Genomic DNA, 20,533 nt, shown 5'->3' with positions numbered 1-20,533 from the left:
TAAATTAGAGTATTCAAAACGTCTCACTTAAGGGTACTCCTTTAAAATTTAAGTAGCCAAAACACCCCTAATTTTTTTAGGAAAAAAAAAAAGAACTAGGATTTAGGTGTTAGTAAGAATTTAATGGAATTTACAAAAATGCCCATGCCCAAATATTTGAAAATTTTTATAATTCTTTTTTTTTTTAAATAAAAAATAAACAAAAAGGGTATTTTGAGAATTTTTGCAAGATTTAACAGCAAATCCTAACGGAGTATCCTTAAGTGAGACGTTTGGAAACTTTGATACCCAGTTTGAGACGCTTTGCAAGTTTAGTACTCTTATCTCAAAACGGCGTACATATAATTTGATACCATGTGAAATTATCCCTTTTTTAAAAATAATAATAATAATAATATAATATTATGTGAAGCAATAAAATTACTAAAAAAGAATGGTAATAGGCTAATATAGCTGTAAATCCTTGGAGAAAGCTAAAATAATGAAAAACAAAATTCTAGAATACTCAATATAAGTCGAGAAGGTGGTAATGTTGTTCTGTCACTATAATTAACCCTTTAATTATCTCGAGCTTTTTATTCATAATTATGATTTTTTGATCGTGCTCTTTTTAGTTTTAACCAAATTGATTCATGAATGTGTTAAATTCTTTTATGGCTATATTAATTAGTCCAATAAAATAAGAATTGATGAATAATATCCATCATAAAACATTAGGTTCAAGATAAATCAATCCAATTGACTATTTTAAAGTAATTAAACTACATTTTAGTACAACATGCATAATGATTATACGATGTCCAACTATAAGTCAAAATACAAATATATTTTGAGAAAAGTTTGAAACTAAGAGTTTTAACATCTACTAATAGAGTTGAGAAGATGGATGAATGCATGGTTCGGTTCAAATTACTAAATTAGATTGATAGTTTTTTATACGACTAATGAACTTAACATGAAATTAGTGAGTTATAGTTGAGGGATCTGATCCGTTTAATTAATGGGTTTGGTTAGTGTTAACTAATATAGTGTTATACTGTTATACATATGCCTCGATATGACTTGAGCTCACCACGCGATATAAGGCTGACAAATTTTAATATGACCCGTGAATTCAACACGAAATTAGCGTGTTAGAGTTGAAAGGCCTGACTTGTTTCATTAAATTGATCGGGTTAAGATTGATCTATTTAGTCTTATATATATGTCTGGACACGGCCCGAATCTGACACGTGAATACAAATTGCTACCCCTAATTTAAGGCGAATACAGAGAACATATGAAGTTTCAAGTACTTAAAAACTCAACCAGCAACACTTCAAAGAAAAAGAGAATGGAAAAAAATAAATAAATAAATAATTCCACCACCAATAGAACATTTGTGGTCCCTAGATTCGGTTAAAAAGGTCATTAATATTGAAACGAGAGTTACAATCATTCAAGAGATGAGAGTTTACGTGCACCAAAGAGGCAAGAGTTCAAAAATGATAAATTAGATTTATTATTGTTAATGTAAAAATATAAGAGATTTATAACGTTCAAACTCTTTATCTATAAATAGAGTATTGTATATAGTATACATCAAATAAATTAAGCATAGATGTAGCAAATAAAAGGCTTTGATGTATAGATATAGGCCATTCATTAAATCACCTTAATCCTCTGTCTCTATTCTTTTGTTCGTACTTATTTGCTAGATTACTTGATCTTACCACTAGGTTTATCTGAGTAACCTTACACAAAAGTGAACAATCTGTCCCACCTTTTAGTTATTCTCAATGCAGTTTGATGAGTTCTCAAGTAATACCTTTATGAAGAAAATAAGATTGAGACCCGTGATCCATACCCCCAACAAAAAGACATTAATATTTCTGTCTCTTCTGTTCTCTCAAGGACTACTTTTCCCTTAGCTATTGAAGGATAAGACTTGAGAGTTAAGAGACATAAAAGAAAAAGAAAAAGCAGAGCTTAATGACTCAACAAACAACATAGGAAATTGCTCAGAAAGAAAGAAAAAGAGAACCCAATAGAGAGTGGTTGGATTCTCAACTCGAAAACATGCAAAAATAGTTTACAATTTACTTGTTGCTTTCTAGGCTTGCCCCAGGCCCCGAGGTTCTCCTAAAAAAAAAATTAAAAAAAATAATAAATTTTACCCAAATTTTTGTTATTTTTTTTAATTTTGACCCCCTAAAACTTTTTTTTTTTCAATTTGGCCCCCCCAACTTGGGGGGCTGGCTCCGCCCCTGATTTCAAAAGTTTTTATTTACATGCATCTTTTACTTCCAAAAAAGAAATAAAAATGTAGTCTTTTTTTTTTTTTTTAAAAAAAATGGGTTTGTAAAAGTTTATTAAATTAATATGGGTCCAAAATACATGTAATTTTACTTATATAAAAAAAAAAAATACATGTGATTTTTATATGCATTTTTAATAAAGTACGTGAAGGCATGCCATAATTAAATGCAATTTAGACATAACCCCAAAATAAAAATAAAAATACAATTTTAGGCATGTGATGATTCGATGAGTAATAATACTATGTACACCTATTTTATATTTATCAACTTAATCTTATACCGGTAGACGTAGCCGCTTAAAGCACCGTACGTCAACTGATGTGAAATGAGTATGGATTAAAAAGAAAAATTGGAAAAACTTTTTCCAACAGGAAAACAAAAACAAGATAAAAATACAATTCCAAGTAAATTACAACTAGGATCAATGAAAAGGAGATAACCTAATAAGGGTGCGTTTGAGATTGCGATTTCGTAGAGAAAAAATGTGATTTTAAATCAAATCGCAGAAAATGAACTGTTTAGGAACTGCGTTTTTAAAAAATTACAATTTGAAAATGCAGAAAAGTGCTTATTCAAATCGCAGGTAATGTGGTGTTTTTTTGAAAACGCGGTATTTTAAAAGGCTAACTTGCGATTTTGCCAAACTCTTAACTGCGTTTTAAAAAATTACTTTTTTTAAATCGTACATTTTAAAATCGCTATTTTAAAATCGCACTTTTTAAAATCTCAAACACAAACAGACCCTAAAACGAAACCAATCGCGGTGGAAAGCAAAACTATCGGGCGCGTGAAGAACGTTCACCAACGCCCGAAAATAAACAAAACAAAACGAAAAACGGAAATGCAAAAAATAAAGGTCAATTAAAAAAAAGAAAAAAAGAAAAAGATGGGCAAAGGGAACGGTGTCGTTTTATCCATCGCCGCCTGGGAAGCTAACCCCGGATTTTACTGTATAAGAGGAAAAGAGAACGCACATCGTTGAAATTCCAACCTCATCCCCTATTCGACCCTAAAACCAAACACCCACCTCTCTCTTCTCTCTCTTTCTCTCAAACCCTAACGAAGACTTTCGTCTTCTTCACAATCCGATGCCCTGATCCGAGATATTTCGCTCCCTGGATCCGATTCGCGAGGTGAGTTATTTATTTTGTCATTTTTTTTTTGTTTTCTTTTGGGATTTTAAATTATTGTGTTGTTAATGGCAAATTTAGAGCTGATTCGTTTAATTGTTGCGCCGTCTCTGGATGTATATTGCGCCGTCTCTGGATGTATAGGATCTGGTTTTCTTTCTCTTATTATTATTATTATTTTTTTCTGATTTTCTTTCATTGGGAAAATTTTCATTCTTTTTTTTTTTTTTAATCAACGAGTTTTTTTTTTTTTTTTTTTTAATTTTTTCTTGGGATTCTTTTACTATTTCAGTCTACGTTTGGATGCCAAGAAAGTCGAGGAAACGGTGAAGGAAAGCGGAAAAATATGGGAATGTAATTTTGTCTAATTAAGTCGAACATTGTTTCAGGATTTTTTGGTTGGGGATCAGAATAGTTGTCTCGGGGTTCAGGTATCAGAAATTGTAAATTCTAGGGTTTTTCCTTTTCGTTTCTTTTTCTTTTCCCACATCTTCTCAGCAGCCAAACGGTGGGTTTGTGGAAAATTGTGGAAGATGATGTTTGCAGGTTTGGGTAGTTGCATAGTTGCATTCTCATTATTCCTGTTGTGGAAGATGATGTTTACAAGTCTCTCTTTTATTTAAGTTCCAGAAGGATCAGAAATAGTTGTGATATTTATCTATTTTAATTTTTGTTTCCATTGATATTATTTTTATTGATATCATCTCAACTATAAGTAGATCTCGATAAAGTTTTTTTTTTTGGGTGGGGGGGGGGGGGGGGGTATATTTCTCTGCTTTGTTACTGTTGATATAAGTCCAGTTTGCCTCCTGATTCTATCTTGTCGTTTAGAAATTTCAGGCTACATGATCTGATTATGTAGCCTTTATTTTGATGATGTTAACGTGGTTTGATATTTTAGTTAGAGAGAAAGGAACTGATGAGAAGAGGAATAATAAGAAGTGAAGTTTCTAACTTTGTAGCATCATTTTTATTTCGGTAATGGAAGGAAAAGAAGAGAATTGTAGGAAAAAATAAAGCCCCTGTTTAGCTAACTTTTTAAAAAATGTTTTTACTTTTCAAACACTGAAAAACATTTCTCAAACAATAGTACGTGGCCCCGCAACTATCACACTTTTCAAAACAAACCTCAACATGTTTTAGAAAACTTCCCACACCTTCATATAGGAGTGTTTTGAAAACACATGCTCATTTTTACAGGAGCGGAGGCTGTCTTGTTACCTATAGAAAATAAAACATTTTTTTTTTAAGTAGAGACTAGCGTCCCTGAGTGGGAACCGCTGGATCTCTGTGGCAGTCCTGTGGTGGCCTTCAAATTTGCGTGGCAGCCACGTTGGTGGCTGTTGATTTGGTTGGTGTCTGCCACCAAATCTACATGGCGACAACTACAGTAGCCCCCAAATCTGTATAGCAGACTCCATCCCTAACAGACAACAGGTGGCGGCAACCCGTGGAGGCCAGTCCCCACTAGGACCAATTTTTTTATTGCTTTTTCTATTTTATTTGTTAAAAATACTTCTTAGTTTTTTTTGCTTTCCAGAAACACTTCTTAGTTTAGTAGATTTACTACAAACAACACTTTTCAAATGTTGCTCCCACTGAAAACACTTCTCAATTTTTACTTTTTCAGAAACTCCTTTCAAAATCCAAAACCCAACCACTCCCACCACTTCTCATTGTTAGACTCAATACCTCGCAGTTGACAGGTGGCGGCTGCCACAGTAGGACCATTTTTTTTTTTTTTTTTGCTTTTTTATTTATTGAAAATACTTCTCATTTTTTTTTTTGCTTTTCAGAAACACTTCACAGTTTACTAAATGGATTTTATATGTACTCCACAGACAACACTTCAAATGTGGCTCCCACTGAAATCACTTCTAAATTTTCACTCTTTCAGAAACTCTTTTTAAAATCCAAAACACTTCAAAAACTTTACCAACCCAGCTTAGGGTCTGCTGAAGTTTTGTTATAATTAATTTGCACAATATGCTTTAATTATTGTACATGACCACTCCTACCGCTTCTCACAAAATCCAACCTTTTTCGGGCGGAATTATAATGGGTCCTTTTCCTTCCCTCTCCTTTTTATTTTGTCCTCATTACAATATCCAAACATGAGAAGTGATTAGATATGTTAACCGTCTCACTTCTGTTCCATCCGCTTCTCTCAATCCAAATGCACCGTACCTCTCTAAATGAGGAATAGTTAAAAATTTTGGTTTTGTTTGTCATGAATGTTGCCAGCTAGTGATAATCTGTTTTGCTGTATTTGGTTTGGTGTGTATTGTTTCACATGAGACTGCCCAGTTATTCTTCACATTCTTTCATCTTTCTTTATTGAAAAGCTGTATTATTTTCTTGTTCATTTTCAAATTGATGATTGCATAATTTGCATGCCTGTAAATCTTCTGCAGATTAATGCTGTTTGAAGTAGGCTAGCATAATAAATGGATGATGATTGTACAGACGGATAAAATGTCTGCTCCTTCTTCAAGGGAGCGTGCCCAACGCCTTTATGATAAGGTATTTTTTTTCCCCTTGTTAAAATTGGGCTTTTTTATTCTAGTTACGGGGCTTGGCTTATCCATTAAACTAAACTAATTTGTGATAGTAAAAATTTCATTGGAATTTTCACTTGTAGGACTCTCTCTCTCTCTCTCTCTCTCTCTCTGTGCATGTCTAAATGTCTATATTTTTTTCTTCTTCCTAAATATCTATTTTTTAAGATCATGTCTGTTGTGCAGAACATGGAATTGGAGAATAGGCGTCGGAGGTCAGCCCAGGCACGAGTCCCATCAGACCCCAATGCCTGGCAACAGATGCGTGAGAATTATGAAGCGATAATTCTTGAGGATCACGCTTTCACTGAGCAGCAAAACATTGAATATGCTCTTTGGCAGTTACATTACAAGCGAATTGAGGAATTGAGAGCACACTTCAGTGCTGCTCTAGCTTCTGCAGGTTCAAACACATCTCAGGGTGTGAAGGGCCCTGCACGACCTGATCGAGTTACAAAAATAAGACTGCAATTCAAAACCTTTCTTTCAGAAGCAACTGGGTTTTACCATGATCTCATTCTGAAAATCAGATCTAAGTATGGGCTCCCTTTGGGTTATTTCTCTGAGGATACGGAGAATCAAATTGTTACGGAAAAAGATGGGAAGAAATCTGCTGAAATGAAGAAAGGTCTGATATCTTGTCATCGTTGTTTGATATACTTGGGTGACCTTGCACGTTACAAAGGATTATATGGGGAGGGTGACTCCAAAAGTCGGGAGTTTACGGCAGCTTCAAGTTACTACTTGGAAGCTGCATCTCTTTGGCCATCAAGTGGGAATCCCCATCATCAGGTATTTCTCTTTATTTCTATGTTATCCCAATCTATTCTCTGTTTTTTAAGTTATATTGTGATTTTGATTTTTCATTGTGACAAATTCTCTCTGATTATTATCTCAGCTTGCTATATTGGCTTCTTATTCTGGGGATGAGCTTGTTGCTGTTTATCGTTATTTTCGGAGTCTGGCAGTGAATAGTCCCTTTCCAACTGCGAGAGATAACTTGATTGTTGCATTTGAGAAGGTATAATGTTTGAATTTATTTGTCTGGGAAACATATATGAAATACCTGAGATGAGGCTTGTTCGTGGAGTGTGTTATTGTATGTCTGCTGGTTTATCATATTTTTTTAATCTTATCTGTATACAATTATTTGTTGTGTTTTGTGGACTTAACAAGTTGCCATTATACTCCTTTCATGTATGAAATGCTTCTCTTGTTATGAAACTATGAAAGCTGAGTACTCTTTTTATAAATATGGAAATTAGGGCTATTTTTCGTTTTCTGTTTGATGTTCTTGACTACGCGAATCACATAACATCAGTTGGATAATTACGAGCATGTTTGCGGGTTTGGAATCTAATTCACCATCTCACATTCAAAAACTTAATATGGGATAATTTGAAAACTCAACTCAACTAAGCCTTAATCCCAATTGATTGGGGTTCGCAACATGGATCCTTTTACATCATGTAAGATCCATGTAGAAATTATACGAGACCAAAGTATGATATAGGTGGAGTTATAATGTCTTCAAATCATGTTATAAACGAGTAATGTTATTTAGAAGATTATTATATGATTGTCATACAACTGGGATGATGTGACAATGAAAATCAGCATCTGGATTAGCAAGAGCTTTTTACTGTCACGCCATCCCAGTTGTATGGCAGTGATATAACAGTCTACTAAATAGTATTTCTCTACTAATATACATGTAATGCATATATTAATTGCAAATATGTATGTATATATAAACAGGAAAATATGATATTTCAGCTTCAATGCTTTTAGATTTCTCAATGTAATTGTCAATTTTTGGGCAATAAAATAGATTTGGAGAATGTGCTTCAGTTGAATTACTCATTGCTGATTGTTACAAATTCAAAGGCTATTCCCAGTCTCTCTTTTTTTTTTTCTTTTTTTTTTTTAATTTAAATCTCCCCCATGGAAAAAATAAACAGGCAGTATTGTTATAACTCCTTAGATCATGTTAAGTGGTGGTTAAATGAATTGTTTGATGACATTTGCTGAAGTCGAGCATTGTGGACTCTCAAGCAACTATATGTTTGGTCCTGTCTTTGCCAAAGTAAAAGCTATTTTCAGTTTATGCTTCTGTTTTGAGTCATAATTTTTTATCCCATAAGAGAAATCCTTTAGTATTTAGCTTAGTATATGCTGCTCTTTCGTATTTCTTTTTCATTTCCATTATTGGCAGAATCGTCAGAGTTACTCTCAACTGCCTGAGGATGTTAAAGCTTCTGTGATCAAGGAGTCACCTGTGCGGTTGACTGGCAAGGGAAGAGGGAAAGGGGATGCTAAATTTGCATCAAAAGATACTAACTCAGAAGGCAGCCAGGTTAAGGAGAGAGCATCAACTTTGTCTGAGACATATAAATCCTTTTGCATCCGATTTGTTCGTCTGAATGGCATTCTTTTCACACGCACTAGGTACTTTATCTGGAACCTTTACTAATTTGGGAATATAATTGACCAAGCATTGTGGACTGATTCTCTCTCTCTCCTCTCTTTCCTCTTTGGTTTTCTGGCTTTATATTTCTAGCCTGGAAACATTTGCAGAAGTTCACTCGTTGGTTAGTAGTGGTTTGCGTGAGCTTCTGTCTTCTGGGCCAGAAGAAGAGTTGAATTTTGGTGCTGATGCTATTGAGAATGGACTTCTCATTCTTAGACTTATCTCCATTCTTATATTCACAGTTCATAATGTAAAAAGGGAGAGTGAAGGTCAGACATATTCGGAGATTGTACAACGTGCTGTTCTACTTCAGAATGCATTTACTGCAGTTTTTGAGTTGATGGGGCACATATTGGAGAGATGTTTGCAGCTGTATTATCCTCCTTCAAGTTACCTCTTACCTGGCATTCTGGTGTTTGTAGAATGGTTGGCGTGTTGTCCTGATGTTGCGGCAGGCAGTGAAACGGACGAGAAACAGGAAAGTATTAGATCAAAATTTTGGAACAATTGCATATCTTTCCTGAATAAGCTTTTATCCAATGAGCCGATGTCTGTTGATGATGGTGAAGATGAGACTTTCTTTAATAACACCAGGTATGAAGAAGGGGAAACTGAAAACCGGCTTGCTTTGTGGGAGGACTTTGAGTTAAGAGGATTCTTGCCACTCCTTCCAGCACATACCATTTTGGATTTTTCGAGGAAGCACTCCTTTGGTGGTGAGGGAAATAAGGAAAAAATGGCCCGTGTTAAGAGGATTCTAGCAGCAGGGAAGGCTCTAGCAAATATGGTTAGGGTCGATCAAGAAGCAATATATTTTGATTCGAAGGCCAAGAAATTTGTTATTGGTGTCGAGCCTCAAATCTTAGATGATTGCGTGCTTACTACCACCTATGCAGGCATGCCTAATACAAATGGTATGATGTATGAAAATCAGATGGAGAAAACAAAGAATTTGGGCATTCTGCAGCCAAATCCTGAGCTATACATGGAAGGGGAAGAGGAGGATGAGGTAATAGTTTTTAAGCCAACAGTGGCTGAGAGGAGAACTGATGTGATTGGTTTGAAATGGGCCCCGTATGAAAGCCTGGAGCCTGCTCAAAATGCTTCCGCAGGTGATCTTAAATTTCTTGGTAGTTCTGTTTCAGCCCCTCTAGGTAATCTTCGGCAGCCGATTGCTCTTGATGTGGGTTCACAAGTGCCTGCCTCTGTTGGTTATATGGTCCCCCAACATCTCCAACCTATTCAATCTCATGCTTCGAAGTGGTCAGTGGAAGAGGAAGCTCTTCTTGCTAGTGGCTTGAATGGTCTAAGGTTTGTGGAGAATGGGCACTTAATGAAACCTGAACAACAAGATATGGGCATATCAACTCCTACTGCGCTTTCAGCTTCCATCCAGCAAGCAGTCAGTGCTAATACTAGTGGTATGTCTTACAGTTATACAAAAGCTCCAGAAGCTGCGACTCTTGCTTTTGGATCTTCTCGGGCCATACCTGACAATTTGGCTGTGAAGACCTCATCAGCATTGCCAGCAGGCTTGCGAAAGAGTCCAGTTAGTCGGCCTGTTAGGCACATTGGGCCTCCCCCTGGTTTTAGCCCTGTTCGCTCTAAGCAAGTGAATGAGTCCATTTCTGGTTCAGACTTGGTAAGTGGGAATCCACTGATGGATGATTATAGCTGGTTGGATGGATATCAGTTGCCATCATCAACGAAAATCTCTGGGCCAAATAGTTCCGTCAATCACCCATCTTATTCAAATCCCCAGCCCATCAGTATCAGCAATGGCTTTAGTGGGGCAGTCAGCTTTCCATTTCCTGGAAAACAAGTCCCAGCCATACCATTCTCAATGGAAAAACAACAAGGCTGGCAAGAATACCAGACATTTGAGCAGCTAAATCTACACAATGAACAGCAGTTGCAGCAGCAGCATCAACTCAGCAATGGAAATCAGCACTTTACTCCATTGCCTGATCAATATCAAGGACAATCTGTCTGGACAGGTCGTTACTTCGTGTGATGTCAAACGGGAGTATAGGTGGTAAGATCAAGTTTTCTATACTTCAATGGTTGGCAATTACTTATACTGGTGTTACGAGTGACTATTATAGTTAGAAACTTTTTCTGGTCTAACAAACTATCATTCCTCAGGTCCTCAAGAATGATTCTGGTGTATGTACTGCATCCTTTTGCTACCAACTTTAAACTCCGACTTTGCAGCCTTGACAATGTTGATTTTGTTGGAGCATGGGTGGCATTGGCTTTCGTGCAGGCACTTGCTACTACACAAGTGAGTATTTATCCTATTAAATATTTGCACATGCATCATTTACGAGCACCTCTGTAGGTGTTTGTGTATCTGTTGACTAATGTGTATCTAGACTGCTGCTTGTTTGAGTGGGAAGATTGGTTTTTCCCATTCGTCTCTTGTCTGGGTTTCTTTGGTGCATGGTTCCAACTATATCTGTTTTTCTGTTGGTTAGTCCCAATCCCGGATCATCAATGAGAACAAGCACATTAACATTTGAGTTGGTTGATATTTAGTGTTATTAGTTATGTTCCTTTTATCTGTTAGCATTAGCATTAGCATTAGCATTAGCACGTAGCCTTCAAGTCTTAGATTCTCTTAGGTAATGGGTCATTCTCTTATGCACTCAAGCATTATCAAATTCCTGAGACAACTTCTTTTCATTAGAGCCTTTGACCTGATTAATTACTTAGTAATCAATAGACTTGTGATGCGGACTTAACTAGCTGCTCTTTTGGTTCACAATATGATAGGACATTTTGTTTAGCATATCAACCACGTTGACTTTGGAGCTTTCAAAAGCAGAAACCTTTTCAGGAGATATCCAAGTGTCTTGAAGAATAGTTTTATATGGGATGTTCAGACATTATAATCAATCATTTCATTGGTTGGCTTACTTGTATGTTTGAAAGGACAAGATAATGTGTGGCAGATACTTTGATTTCACTTCACTTCATGTTTCTACTTGTTACTGCACTTTATTTATCATACCACACCTACTTCAAATATGGTCATGCGGTCGAAATTTTCCCACTAACCAAAAGATTTCGAAGAAGTATTTAATTTTTGCTAGGTGATATTAATTCACCAAATACAGATAATCTTGCCATCTCTGTTGGCCAAATTGGCTCATCTTCTTTCAGTGGATCAAATTTATATATTTTGTTAATTTAGTGAGAACAAGTGGCTGGAAACCAATAACATACTCTGTTCCTTCCCTAATTATGTTGTGAATAGTGCACTTAAATTTAGATGCGTAGATTACTTTATTTGAAATTATGAAAGATGAAGAAATACTTTAGTATGTGAACAAATGCTTTAGTACATTTCTTGCTTGGCTAGTAGACCTCCCTATGGACGGTTAAGGTTGTTGTGCTGATTTTGTCTGGTTCAAAAAAATTTCTTCTGAATCTGGTCTCTTTGTGGAAATATGCAAGTAAATGAATTTGTACTTAAAGGATCAAACTCATAAATATTGTTTAATTTGGTGGGATAATTAATTCAATCTGAACCAGACCTTTCTTTGTAGGTTGGGGTTTGGGTTTCTACAAATTTGATTTGTAGAATGGTTCAGCTAAGTGGAACCCTTTTTTTCTTAGGCTTACTGAGTGGGACAAAATCTGCAAGCCCACAAGAGAACAATTTTGTTGATATCAGCAATATTACATCTTGAGTCTTCCCTCTCTTTTGCTCTCTGTCTGCTGGCCATGTTTGTCTCTCTTTATAGCAGTACTATCATCTATAATGCGCTTATCCTACCCTCCATGTACACAGTATGAAAGGGGAACTTTTAGTGTGAATCGAATTTATTCATGGGGTAGTGGAACTTGACAGCTGCTATCTTTCCCTTATATATAACTTAATGGAGACACAGCAATAAATCTCTGGGCATGATACAATGCCAACTCCTAGGCAGAGGCAGAATTCTAAAGTGGAGGCCTAAAAGTAATTATTACAGAAAGTACACATGTCTTACCAAGATAGAAACTAGAAAGTGTTCTGTAAGTAGTCCAAAATCTTATACTGTATAGCCATTTATAAAAAAAAATCTCTTAAAGGTATAGCCACTGACGGAGTGATTTACATGCAAAAGCAGCATACTTGGTTTTCAAACTTGTTCACACACATCGTCTGGTATATAGCATAAGTAATATAAAATTGACTGAGAATGGTAGATGATGAAACTTTGACGTGTATTATATCCCCTGTTGTCGGTGTGCAGACACTTGATTTTCTTACTGGCCTTTGGAGCTAGCTGATAGCCATTTCTCCTATAGGCTGTTGGATCTTATAGAAGCTTTATGAAATCGGTTACCATTCCTTAATCGCACAAAAGAGAAAACTACTTTTTATTTTTGGAAGATATCACCTCACTTTAGACGCCTTAATTCCCTCTCCCCCCCCCCCCCCCCTCTCCCCTCCCCTCCCCTCTCTTGTACGTATAGAGTAGCAAACAGTTGCCTGCAATACAGATTTCTAGTTTTTGTTTTGGGGGCTAAGGATATTAACTGGAACTAAGATTTACTTGTAGTTTCTGTACAGTTGCCTGCAATACACATTTCTAGTTTTTGTTTTGGGGGCTTAGGATCTTAACTGGAACTAAGAATTACTTGTAGTTTCTGTGTGTTTGTTGCAATTTTTTTTTAGGGGTGATGTGAGTAATCTGTACATTTTGTTGTTATGATTTACAGATTTCATCGAGCTCTTGAGCCTGGAGGAAGAAATATGGAAACATCTGCTATGATTTGAAGTTCGTAAGAAGTAAATGCTTTGTCTGGTTACTTGGGATGGATAGAACGAGTAGTACGATCATCTGTTGGTTTTGGGCCTTTCGTCTCAGGCAATTGGTGGAATATAAATGTGCTCCCATTCTACTCTTAACTGTTATGACAGTGTAGCTGTCAAAATCACTGTTACTATCTTCAGGTGGCAGAAGATAATATATTATAAAGAGTAATGCTACTCGACAAGTTCTTTGCTATGACGCTTTGGAGAGCTCCATTCGGGAAGGTTTACTGGGTATCAGCAAGGTGGACGGTGGGACCATCGTGAAGAGTATATTTGGGTGAGTGCAAGTGTGATGTGTATTGGATCAAATCAAAGACTTGTTATGTTGTTACACTACTACTTGGTGGGTTTATATGTGGGTGAGTATATGATAGGTGGTGATATAATAGCATTTTCGGTGAAGTCGGGCTTGACTCGAACTTTTTTTTCTGATTTCCTGATGAAATAATCTCTCTGGAATATGCCTCCTCCTCTATGTTAAAATTGTCACATTATATCTGAGATAAGATTTGGTTTATTTGCCCCTGGTTTCATTGGCTTAATTTCCATGTATAATTTTGGTGGCTTTTAGTTTATCTTGATTACTTACTCTGTTCTATAAGGCCCTTTAGAACATTGGTTTCTAGTGGGTAGAGGCTGCTATGCTAGGGTGTGAAAAAGTTACGTCTATAGACAAATTCAAATGGGTGAAGTAGCTCATAATCATGTCACGCACTTATTTCTTTATGTGGTAGTGTGCTTCGAGCATATTTCCCAATCATTAAAGCACGTAATAATAAGGTGGATAAGATGATAAAAAGAGCGGAAAAGGGAATACGATTATAGGTGACAGCTAAGGGATATGCGGCAAAAGTACAAATAATAAAGGTGCCCAATAAGTCACCCTTCTTTCTAGTGTCAACATTCTTGTTTCTTTTCTTTTTCTTTTTCTTTTTCATTTTTTTTTTCTTCCATAAAAGGCTATACTTTTAATAATTTACAATACTTCTTCCTACTGTGTTGAAAAAGATCAGTATGTCAATCTGAAATTTTTGTAAAATGAATTATTATTATTATTATTTTTTTTTTGAAATTTTGGTAGTTTGAGGGAATTTGAAATTGTATTTTTTCAATTTAAGTATTATATGGGGGTGCAGAAAGGTTTGTCTTAATCCGCTCTCCTTTAGCTTTTCAAACTCCCTTGCGCGGCCTAATGATAGAACCGGATCATTTGTTTGATCAATTTATTGAATTTTGTAATTATTTCAGTGCTATTTTAGTTTGTTTTGAATTTACTGTAGGGGAACTCATTTCTTTTTCATTAATAATATCGTTCGCTTCTTTTTCCTTTTGAATCAAAAGTGAAAATGACTCTCCCTTTTAACCATTTTTTTCTTATTCAATTAGGGAAACACAAAAAAAAATAAAGTATTATATATCCCAATTGCTTAACATCTTATTCTTATATATGATATAGACAAAGATGAATTTATTTATTCGACGATAATGATCTATTGCAAACTTCATATAAGTTATACTTCCACATTAAATGAGAAAAGATTAAAGAATAGAGAGGATAGACATAGATATACGTACCTCGGAGTCCAACCTCGTCTGAACATGAATAAAAAACCGCAGTTTAGAGTGTAAATCAGAGGGCTAAGGGTCGCCCTCGGCATGCCTTGCAGGGAGCACGTGCCTTTCATTTTCGTTGACGTTGATATATTTTCAAATAGTACTTACTCCCACCGCTGCTGGTTTCCAGCTAATCTCCAAACGAGGACATAATTCATCTTTATTACCACCATTTTCTACTTGTCTTTGCACTTCAAGGGTGTCAAGTGTCAACTTCTTTAAAGGAACGAAAAAAAAATAATATATAAAAAAAGGATAAAAAAGTGTAAAATATTAGAAAGAACCGACGCCGACAATTTAGAACCCATAAGTTCATATGATATTTATTACGCTTATAAACTGGCGTAATAGTTTAGGTAACATTTGCTACGTCAACTACTAAAATGTAAATTGCTAAAATGTAACAGTTTAAGGGTCCAAATGATGCTTTGTTCATAAATCTTATAGATAAAGTCCTCTTCCAAAAATGGTACCTAGAAATAACATTAAAAATCAATAGTGAATTTCAATTAACAACTATAGCTTTATTGGATTTAGGAGCAGATATGAATTGTATCCAATAAGGAATTCACAAAATTTATTTCAGAATAATATTCGTTTTCTTGGCCATAATATATTTCAAAATACCATTACTCCCATAAATAGATCCTTACAATTGACAGATAAATTTCCTGATGAAATAAAAGACAAAAATTAGTTACAAAGATTTCTAGGAAGTCTAAATTATATTTCCGATTATTATGAAAGTCTTAGAATAATTTGTAAACATCTTTATCAGCTGTTACAAAAGAATCCTGCTTCTTGGTCTACTCAATATACAGAAATTGTTAGGTGAATTAAAAAATATGTCAAAGTCCTTTCATGTCTATGCTTTCCTTTTCCTAATACTTCTAAAATTACCGAAACAGATGTCTCAAAAGTAAAATATGGAGGTATTCTTAAACTATATATATATATATATATAGTTGAAAGCAGAGCTTTTATTTCTTAACGAGTTCGCACCCGTTGACAAAAATATTTACCGGAACTTTTATTTTTTATTTTTTTATCAACTATAGAAATTATAATCAAGTATAATAAACCTAAGATATATTGAATCGTAAACCCTATAAAATCCTATTGCTCAAACACCGAGTAATTAACTTTATTATTGAAGGCTAGCTATAACATTTTAATTTATTGGAAGAACTTCACTTAAAGGTAACGAATTTTTCATATATTTTTTTTCTTCTAAAAAAATATGAGTATTTTAAAAAATTTGATAGGATTTAACGAAAAATCTTAACGGATGACCTTTAATTGAAGCACTTTAAAAAATAATTACTCTAAATTAAGATGGTTTAAAATTTAGATATCTTTTCAAAAAAAAGAAATATGAAAGTTTCGTACCCTTAAACAAAATTAACCCTGAATTTACTGCTCGATCTGTCGATGTGTCAATGAGGCGGGACAACAAAAAAAAGTTGGTGCATATACGAAAGCATATTACAGGCCACAACTCACCCTTTAAAATTCTTCCAAAAAAAAAAAAAAAAAAATTCACCCTTTAAAAGCAGCTCACGTGCTCTCACTTTCGACTCGGCCGAAACAACCTGTTCTCTCTCTCTCTCTCTCTCTCTACAGAGAAATGGCTACCAAAACAGCTTCTTCAATGGCTTCCAAAGCAGCTTCGATTCTCCTCCTCTTACTCCTCCACAGCGCAACCCATGCAAGCCCAATCAAAACTGTCGTCGTGCTCGTCATGGAGAACCGGTCCTTCGACCACATGCTCGGCTGGATGAAGCAAATCAACCCGGAAATCAACGGCGTCGACGGCACCGAGTGGAATGCTCTGTCCGTCACTGACCCCAACTCCAAGCGCTTCTTCTTCAACAACCAGTCCCACTATGTCGACCCAGATCCCGGCCACTCCTTCCAAGCCATACGCGAACAAATTTTCGGTTCCGATAACACCGTCGCCGATCCGGCTCCCATGAACGGCTTTGCCCAACAGGCCTACTCTATGGATAACACCACCAACATGTCTCAGAGTGTCATGAATGGCTTCCAACCAGACAAGGTCGCCGTGTATAAAGCACTCGTTTCGGAATTTGCAGTGTTTGACAGGTAATTTAGTTCCTTTTTATTTTCCAAGCTATATATGGATTTATTAAGCATCAATTCACCAACAGAATTTTTTATAACCCAATATTTTTTAATTTGGATCTTGGAAAATGAGGAGAAATGGTGAAAGTAAATGAAAATAGTTAGAATTAATTATTGTTGAGCTTTTAATTAAGGACATAAATTAATTACAAACTGATTTGTTGCCGTTAGTTACATGCAAGTCTAATAAAGTGACAGTTATCTCTTAGAAGTTCTTTTTTTTTTTTTTCTTTTTTTTTACTTACCTATTAGTGGAACAAGTAAAATGAACTAAAGCTTTAATATTCCAATTATCCAAATCCATTTGGGTTAGACTATAAATATTTAATCTCTTTTACGATGATCTAATTTTTGAACCATGCCAAGGGATAATTTTATATATATGACATTCGGTGGAGTAATTTATATTCAATTATTTTAGAGAAATGTTATTTAGTAGATTACATGACTGAGATGTTATGACAACGATAATGAGCCATATATCAATTTAATAAATAGTATTTCTTACTATTTTATGAAATAAAGACCTTTACTTCCATGTACCTTTCACTAAACAAATTTCAAAAATGAAAAAAAATAATAATAATAGTACTTTTCGTACAACAATTGGCCCACGTATATGATTAATTACTTCTTAATCATTTTTAATAGAAAAATGATTATTTTATTCTTCATTGATTCTTCTACCGTCCTTTTCAACAAACCTACCATTAGATTTGTGGGATGCAGAGCATTACGTGTAGGTTTTACAAATTTAATAAAAAAAATAATAATAATAGAGGACCAATAGCATGTCTTTTTTTTAATTGCCTCGTTCCGTAAGAGAAAGGAAATTGATAATAAGAGTTAGAAAGCGATAGATGTGATATAAAGTAAAAGGAATTTGTATAGAAAAGTTAAAAAAATTTTATTTTATAATTTTTTTTTTAAATAATAATAAAAAATTATTAATGTAGTATAAAATTATTTGTTTTAATTCTCCTACCAAACAAGTCCAATATATTTTTGAGGACTTAACATGCGTCGGAATTTGGCTCCATTAAACATAGGTGGTTTGCTGCCATACCCACCTCAACACAGCCAAACCGGCTTTACGTGCACTCAGCAACTTCAGCAGGCTTAATCAGCAACGTTGCTCGGCTCCTCGAAAAGGGATTCCCACAAAGAACGATCTTCGAGAACCTGGACGACGCCGGAATATCCTTCGGAATATACTTCCAGAACGTCCCCACCACGCTGTTCTACAGGAACCTAAGGAAGCTCAAGTACGTTAGCAGGTTCCACGACTACGACACATTGTTCAAGAGGCATGCAAAGGAAGGCAAGCTCCCGGGCTACGTTGTCGTGGAGCAGCGCTACTTCAACCTCAAAGTGTCCCCGGCCAACGACGACCACCCGTCGCACGACGTGTACGAGGGGCAGAGGTTTGTGAAGGAGGTGTACGAGACGCTCAGAGCCAGCCCGCAGTGGAACCAGACCCTTTTCTTGATCACGTACGACGAGCATGGTGGGTTCTACGATCACGTCCCTACGCCCGTGCGTGGGGTCCCCAACCCGGACGGGATCGTGGGGCCCGAGCCCTTTAACTTCAAGTTTGATCGATTGGGCGTTAGGGTCCCTACCATCGCCGTCTCACCTTGGATTGAGAAGGGCACTGGTAATTAATTTCTTTTTCTGGTTTTATGCAGATTACGCTGATTTTACTTTCAAATTTGAACCAAACTTTCTTTACCCAATTGAGATTAATTATTTTAATTAAAAGACTTATTATCATTATAATTAAACTCTTGTATAGTATATGTGTGTATATATATATATATCTTTTTTGATGAACAAATATTCATGTTCTAGGAATAATGCTACACCTATGACTCTTTTACGTATATACTAGTTGTTGACCTGTATTAGCATTATGAGAACTAATTTATTATGTTGTAGCTCTGTCTCGATAAACACGAGATTGAAACCACGTTAATTAGATACTTTTGCATTGCATGTTACGTGTGACAGCAGGAACCTTGTAGGTAGGCATGTTACGTGTGACAGCAGGAGCCTTGTAGGTAGCTAGGCATGAAAATGATTTTTCCCATGAGACAGTCCTGTCTATTTTAGTTAGTACATCTTAATTTGTCGATCGTTGTCAACATCGCTAGCTAACTTAATTCCCATGTCTTAGCTCAAGTAAAAAGCAAGGTAAATGCATTAATAATCGGTCCCACGTACATCTAAAATCTTCTTGGTTCTTCCAAACACGTACATTCTGGCCCTAATCTGACTGAAATATCTTCACTTTGCCTATCTTTTATGTCTTTGAGTGAGGCTCATCACTCATCAGGCCCTGTCGGAGCTGCCATTTTCACACTGCTTTATATTTATATCGATAGAAGACAGAACGTGGAATGTGGACCTACTTTGTTCGTCTTTTACCTCCCTTGTCAGCATGCATAATGTGAAAGTTTGAAAAAGAAATATCCTGCTCAAAGCCAAAATTTGCCGCCTCTTGGCCATGCAATTAATACCAACTCATGTTTTATTTATATAATTTAAACCAGTATTTTGGTTCGTAGTACATGTATATATAATCTGTGATGCATGATGATCATGTTACAGTTGTTCATGGGCCCAATGGTTCACCATTTCCAACATCAGAATTTCATCACTCATCGATTCCAGCAACAGTGAAGAAGCTTTACAACCTGTCCTCACCGTTTCTAACCAAGAGGGATGAATGGGCAGGCACATTCGAAGCTATAGTCCAAACAAGGACAGAACCCAGAACTGATTGTCCAGGTTAGCCGTACAATACTTGACTTAATTAATTATCTCAATTGGGGTTGACAATTCGTATTCCATAACGTATTAGATTTAAGTCGTGTTGAGACAAGAATATAAGATAATATACGTAAACTTTTATAATCTGATCTATTTAATTAAACAGGTCAGATCCCGGCCTCAACTGTAATTAACTAAATGTCTCTTTGATCTGATCACAATATTTTGTTATGCTATTTGAATAGAGAAACTACCTACCCCAGTGAAGATAAAAAATGGTGAGGCTAACGAGAATGCCAAGCTGAGTGAATTCCAGCAAGAGCTGTTGCAGCTGGCGGCAGTCCTAAAAGGAGACCATACCCTCACAAGTTACCCAGAAAAGATAGGGAAGGAAATGAATGTGAGGGAAGGGAAAGAATACGTAGATGATGCAGTGAAACGCTTCTTCGAGGCTGGGCGTCTTGCTAAGAGGATGGGAGTTGATGAAGAACAAATTGTCCAAATGAGGCCCTCTCTCACTACAAGGCCATCAAAATCTTCAAGCAAAAGCCCTTGAGAGGATGCTGTACGAGTCTACGAGAGAGACTGTAAAATGTGCAGAACAAACAACAATTGCTTAGATACAACTACATAGAAAGGGGAATTCAAAAAAGGAAATAGGCAAGGCAACTGATTTAATAAAATTTCAGTGTCAAGCCAGGAATTCTTTTTTGAAATGTCCACAAGAAATATAT

The 20,533-nt window shown here is 35.8% G+C and overlaps 2 protein-coding genes across 3 annotated transcripts; both read left to right on the top strand.

Annotated features, from left to right (window-relative positions):
* The first annotated feature begins 3,272 nt into the window (after positions 1-3,272).
* On the top strand, positions 3,273-13,785 carry LOC133877998 (nonsense-mediated mRNA decay factor SMG7). Of its 2 annotated transcripts, XM_062316475.1 has the most exons (9): positions 3,273-3,433; positions 3,723-3,861; positions 5,845-5,953; positions 6,175-6,780; positions 6,887-7,009; positions 8,204-8,436; positions 8,549-10,493; positions 10,604-10,742; positions 13,172-13,785. In XM_062316475.1, exons 3-7 carry the CDS (start codon positions 5,882-5,884, stop codon positions 10,470-10,472), a joined length of 2,958 nt encoding a protein of 985 aa, XP_062172459.1. In that variant the 5' UTR covers positions 3,273-3,433; positions 3,723-3,861; positions 5,845-5,881; the 3' UTR covers positions 10,473-10,493; positions 10,604-10,742; positions 13,172-13,785. The 2 variants fall into 2 exon arrangements, with proteins under 2 accessions (XP_062172459.1, XP_062172460.1); XM_062316476.1 differs by lacking the exon at positions 3,723-3,861 and having other exon boundaries at positions 3,277-3,433.
* Positions 13,786-16,456: 2,671 nt separating this feature from the next.
* Positions 16,457-20,515, top strand: LOC133878364 (non-specific phospholipase C2). The gene is made up of 4 exons (XM_062316906.1): positions 16,457-16,988; positions 18,077-18,684; positions 19,638-19,817; positions 20,045-20,515. The coding sequence occupies exons 1-4, from the start codon at positions 16,510-16,512 to the stop codon at positions 20,353-20,355; spliced, it is 1,578 nt and encodes a 525-aa protein (XP_062172890.1). The 5' UTR covers positions 16,457-16,509; the 3' UTR covers positions 20,356-20,515.
* Positions 20,516-20,533: the final 18 nt, after the last annotated feature.

Source organism: Alnus glutinosa, chromosome 9 (genome assembly GCF_958979055.1).
Source record: "Alnus glutinosa chromosome 9, dhAlnGlut1.1, whole genome shotgun sequence".
NCBI lineage: Eukaryota > Viridiplantae > Streptophyta > Magnoliopsida > Fagales > Betulaceae > Alnus > Alnus glutinosa.
This window is presented reverse-complemented; position numbering and strand designations above follow the sequence as displayed.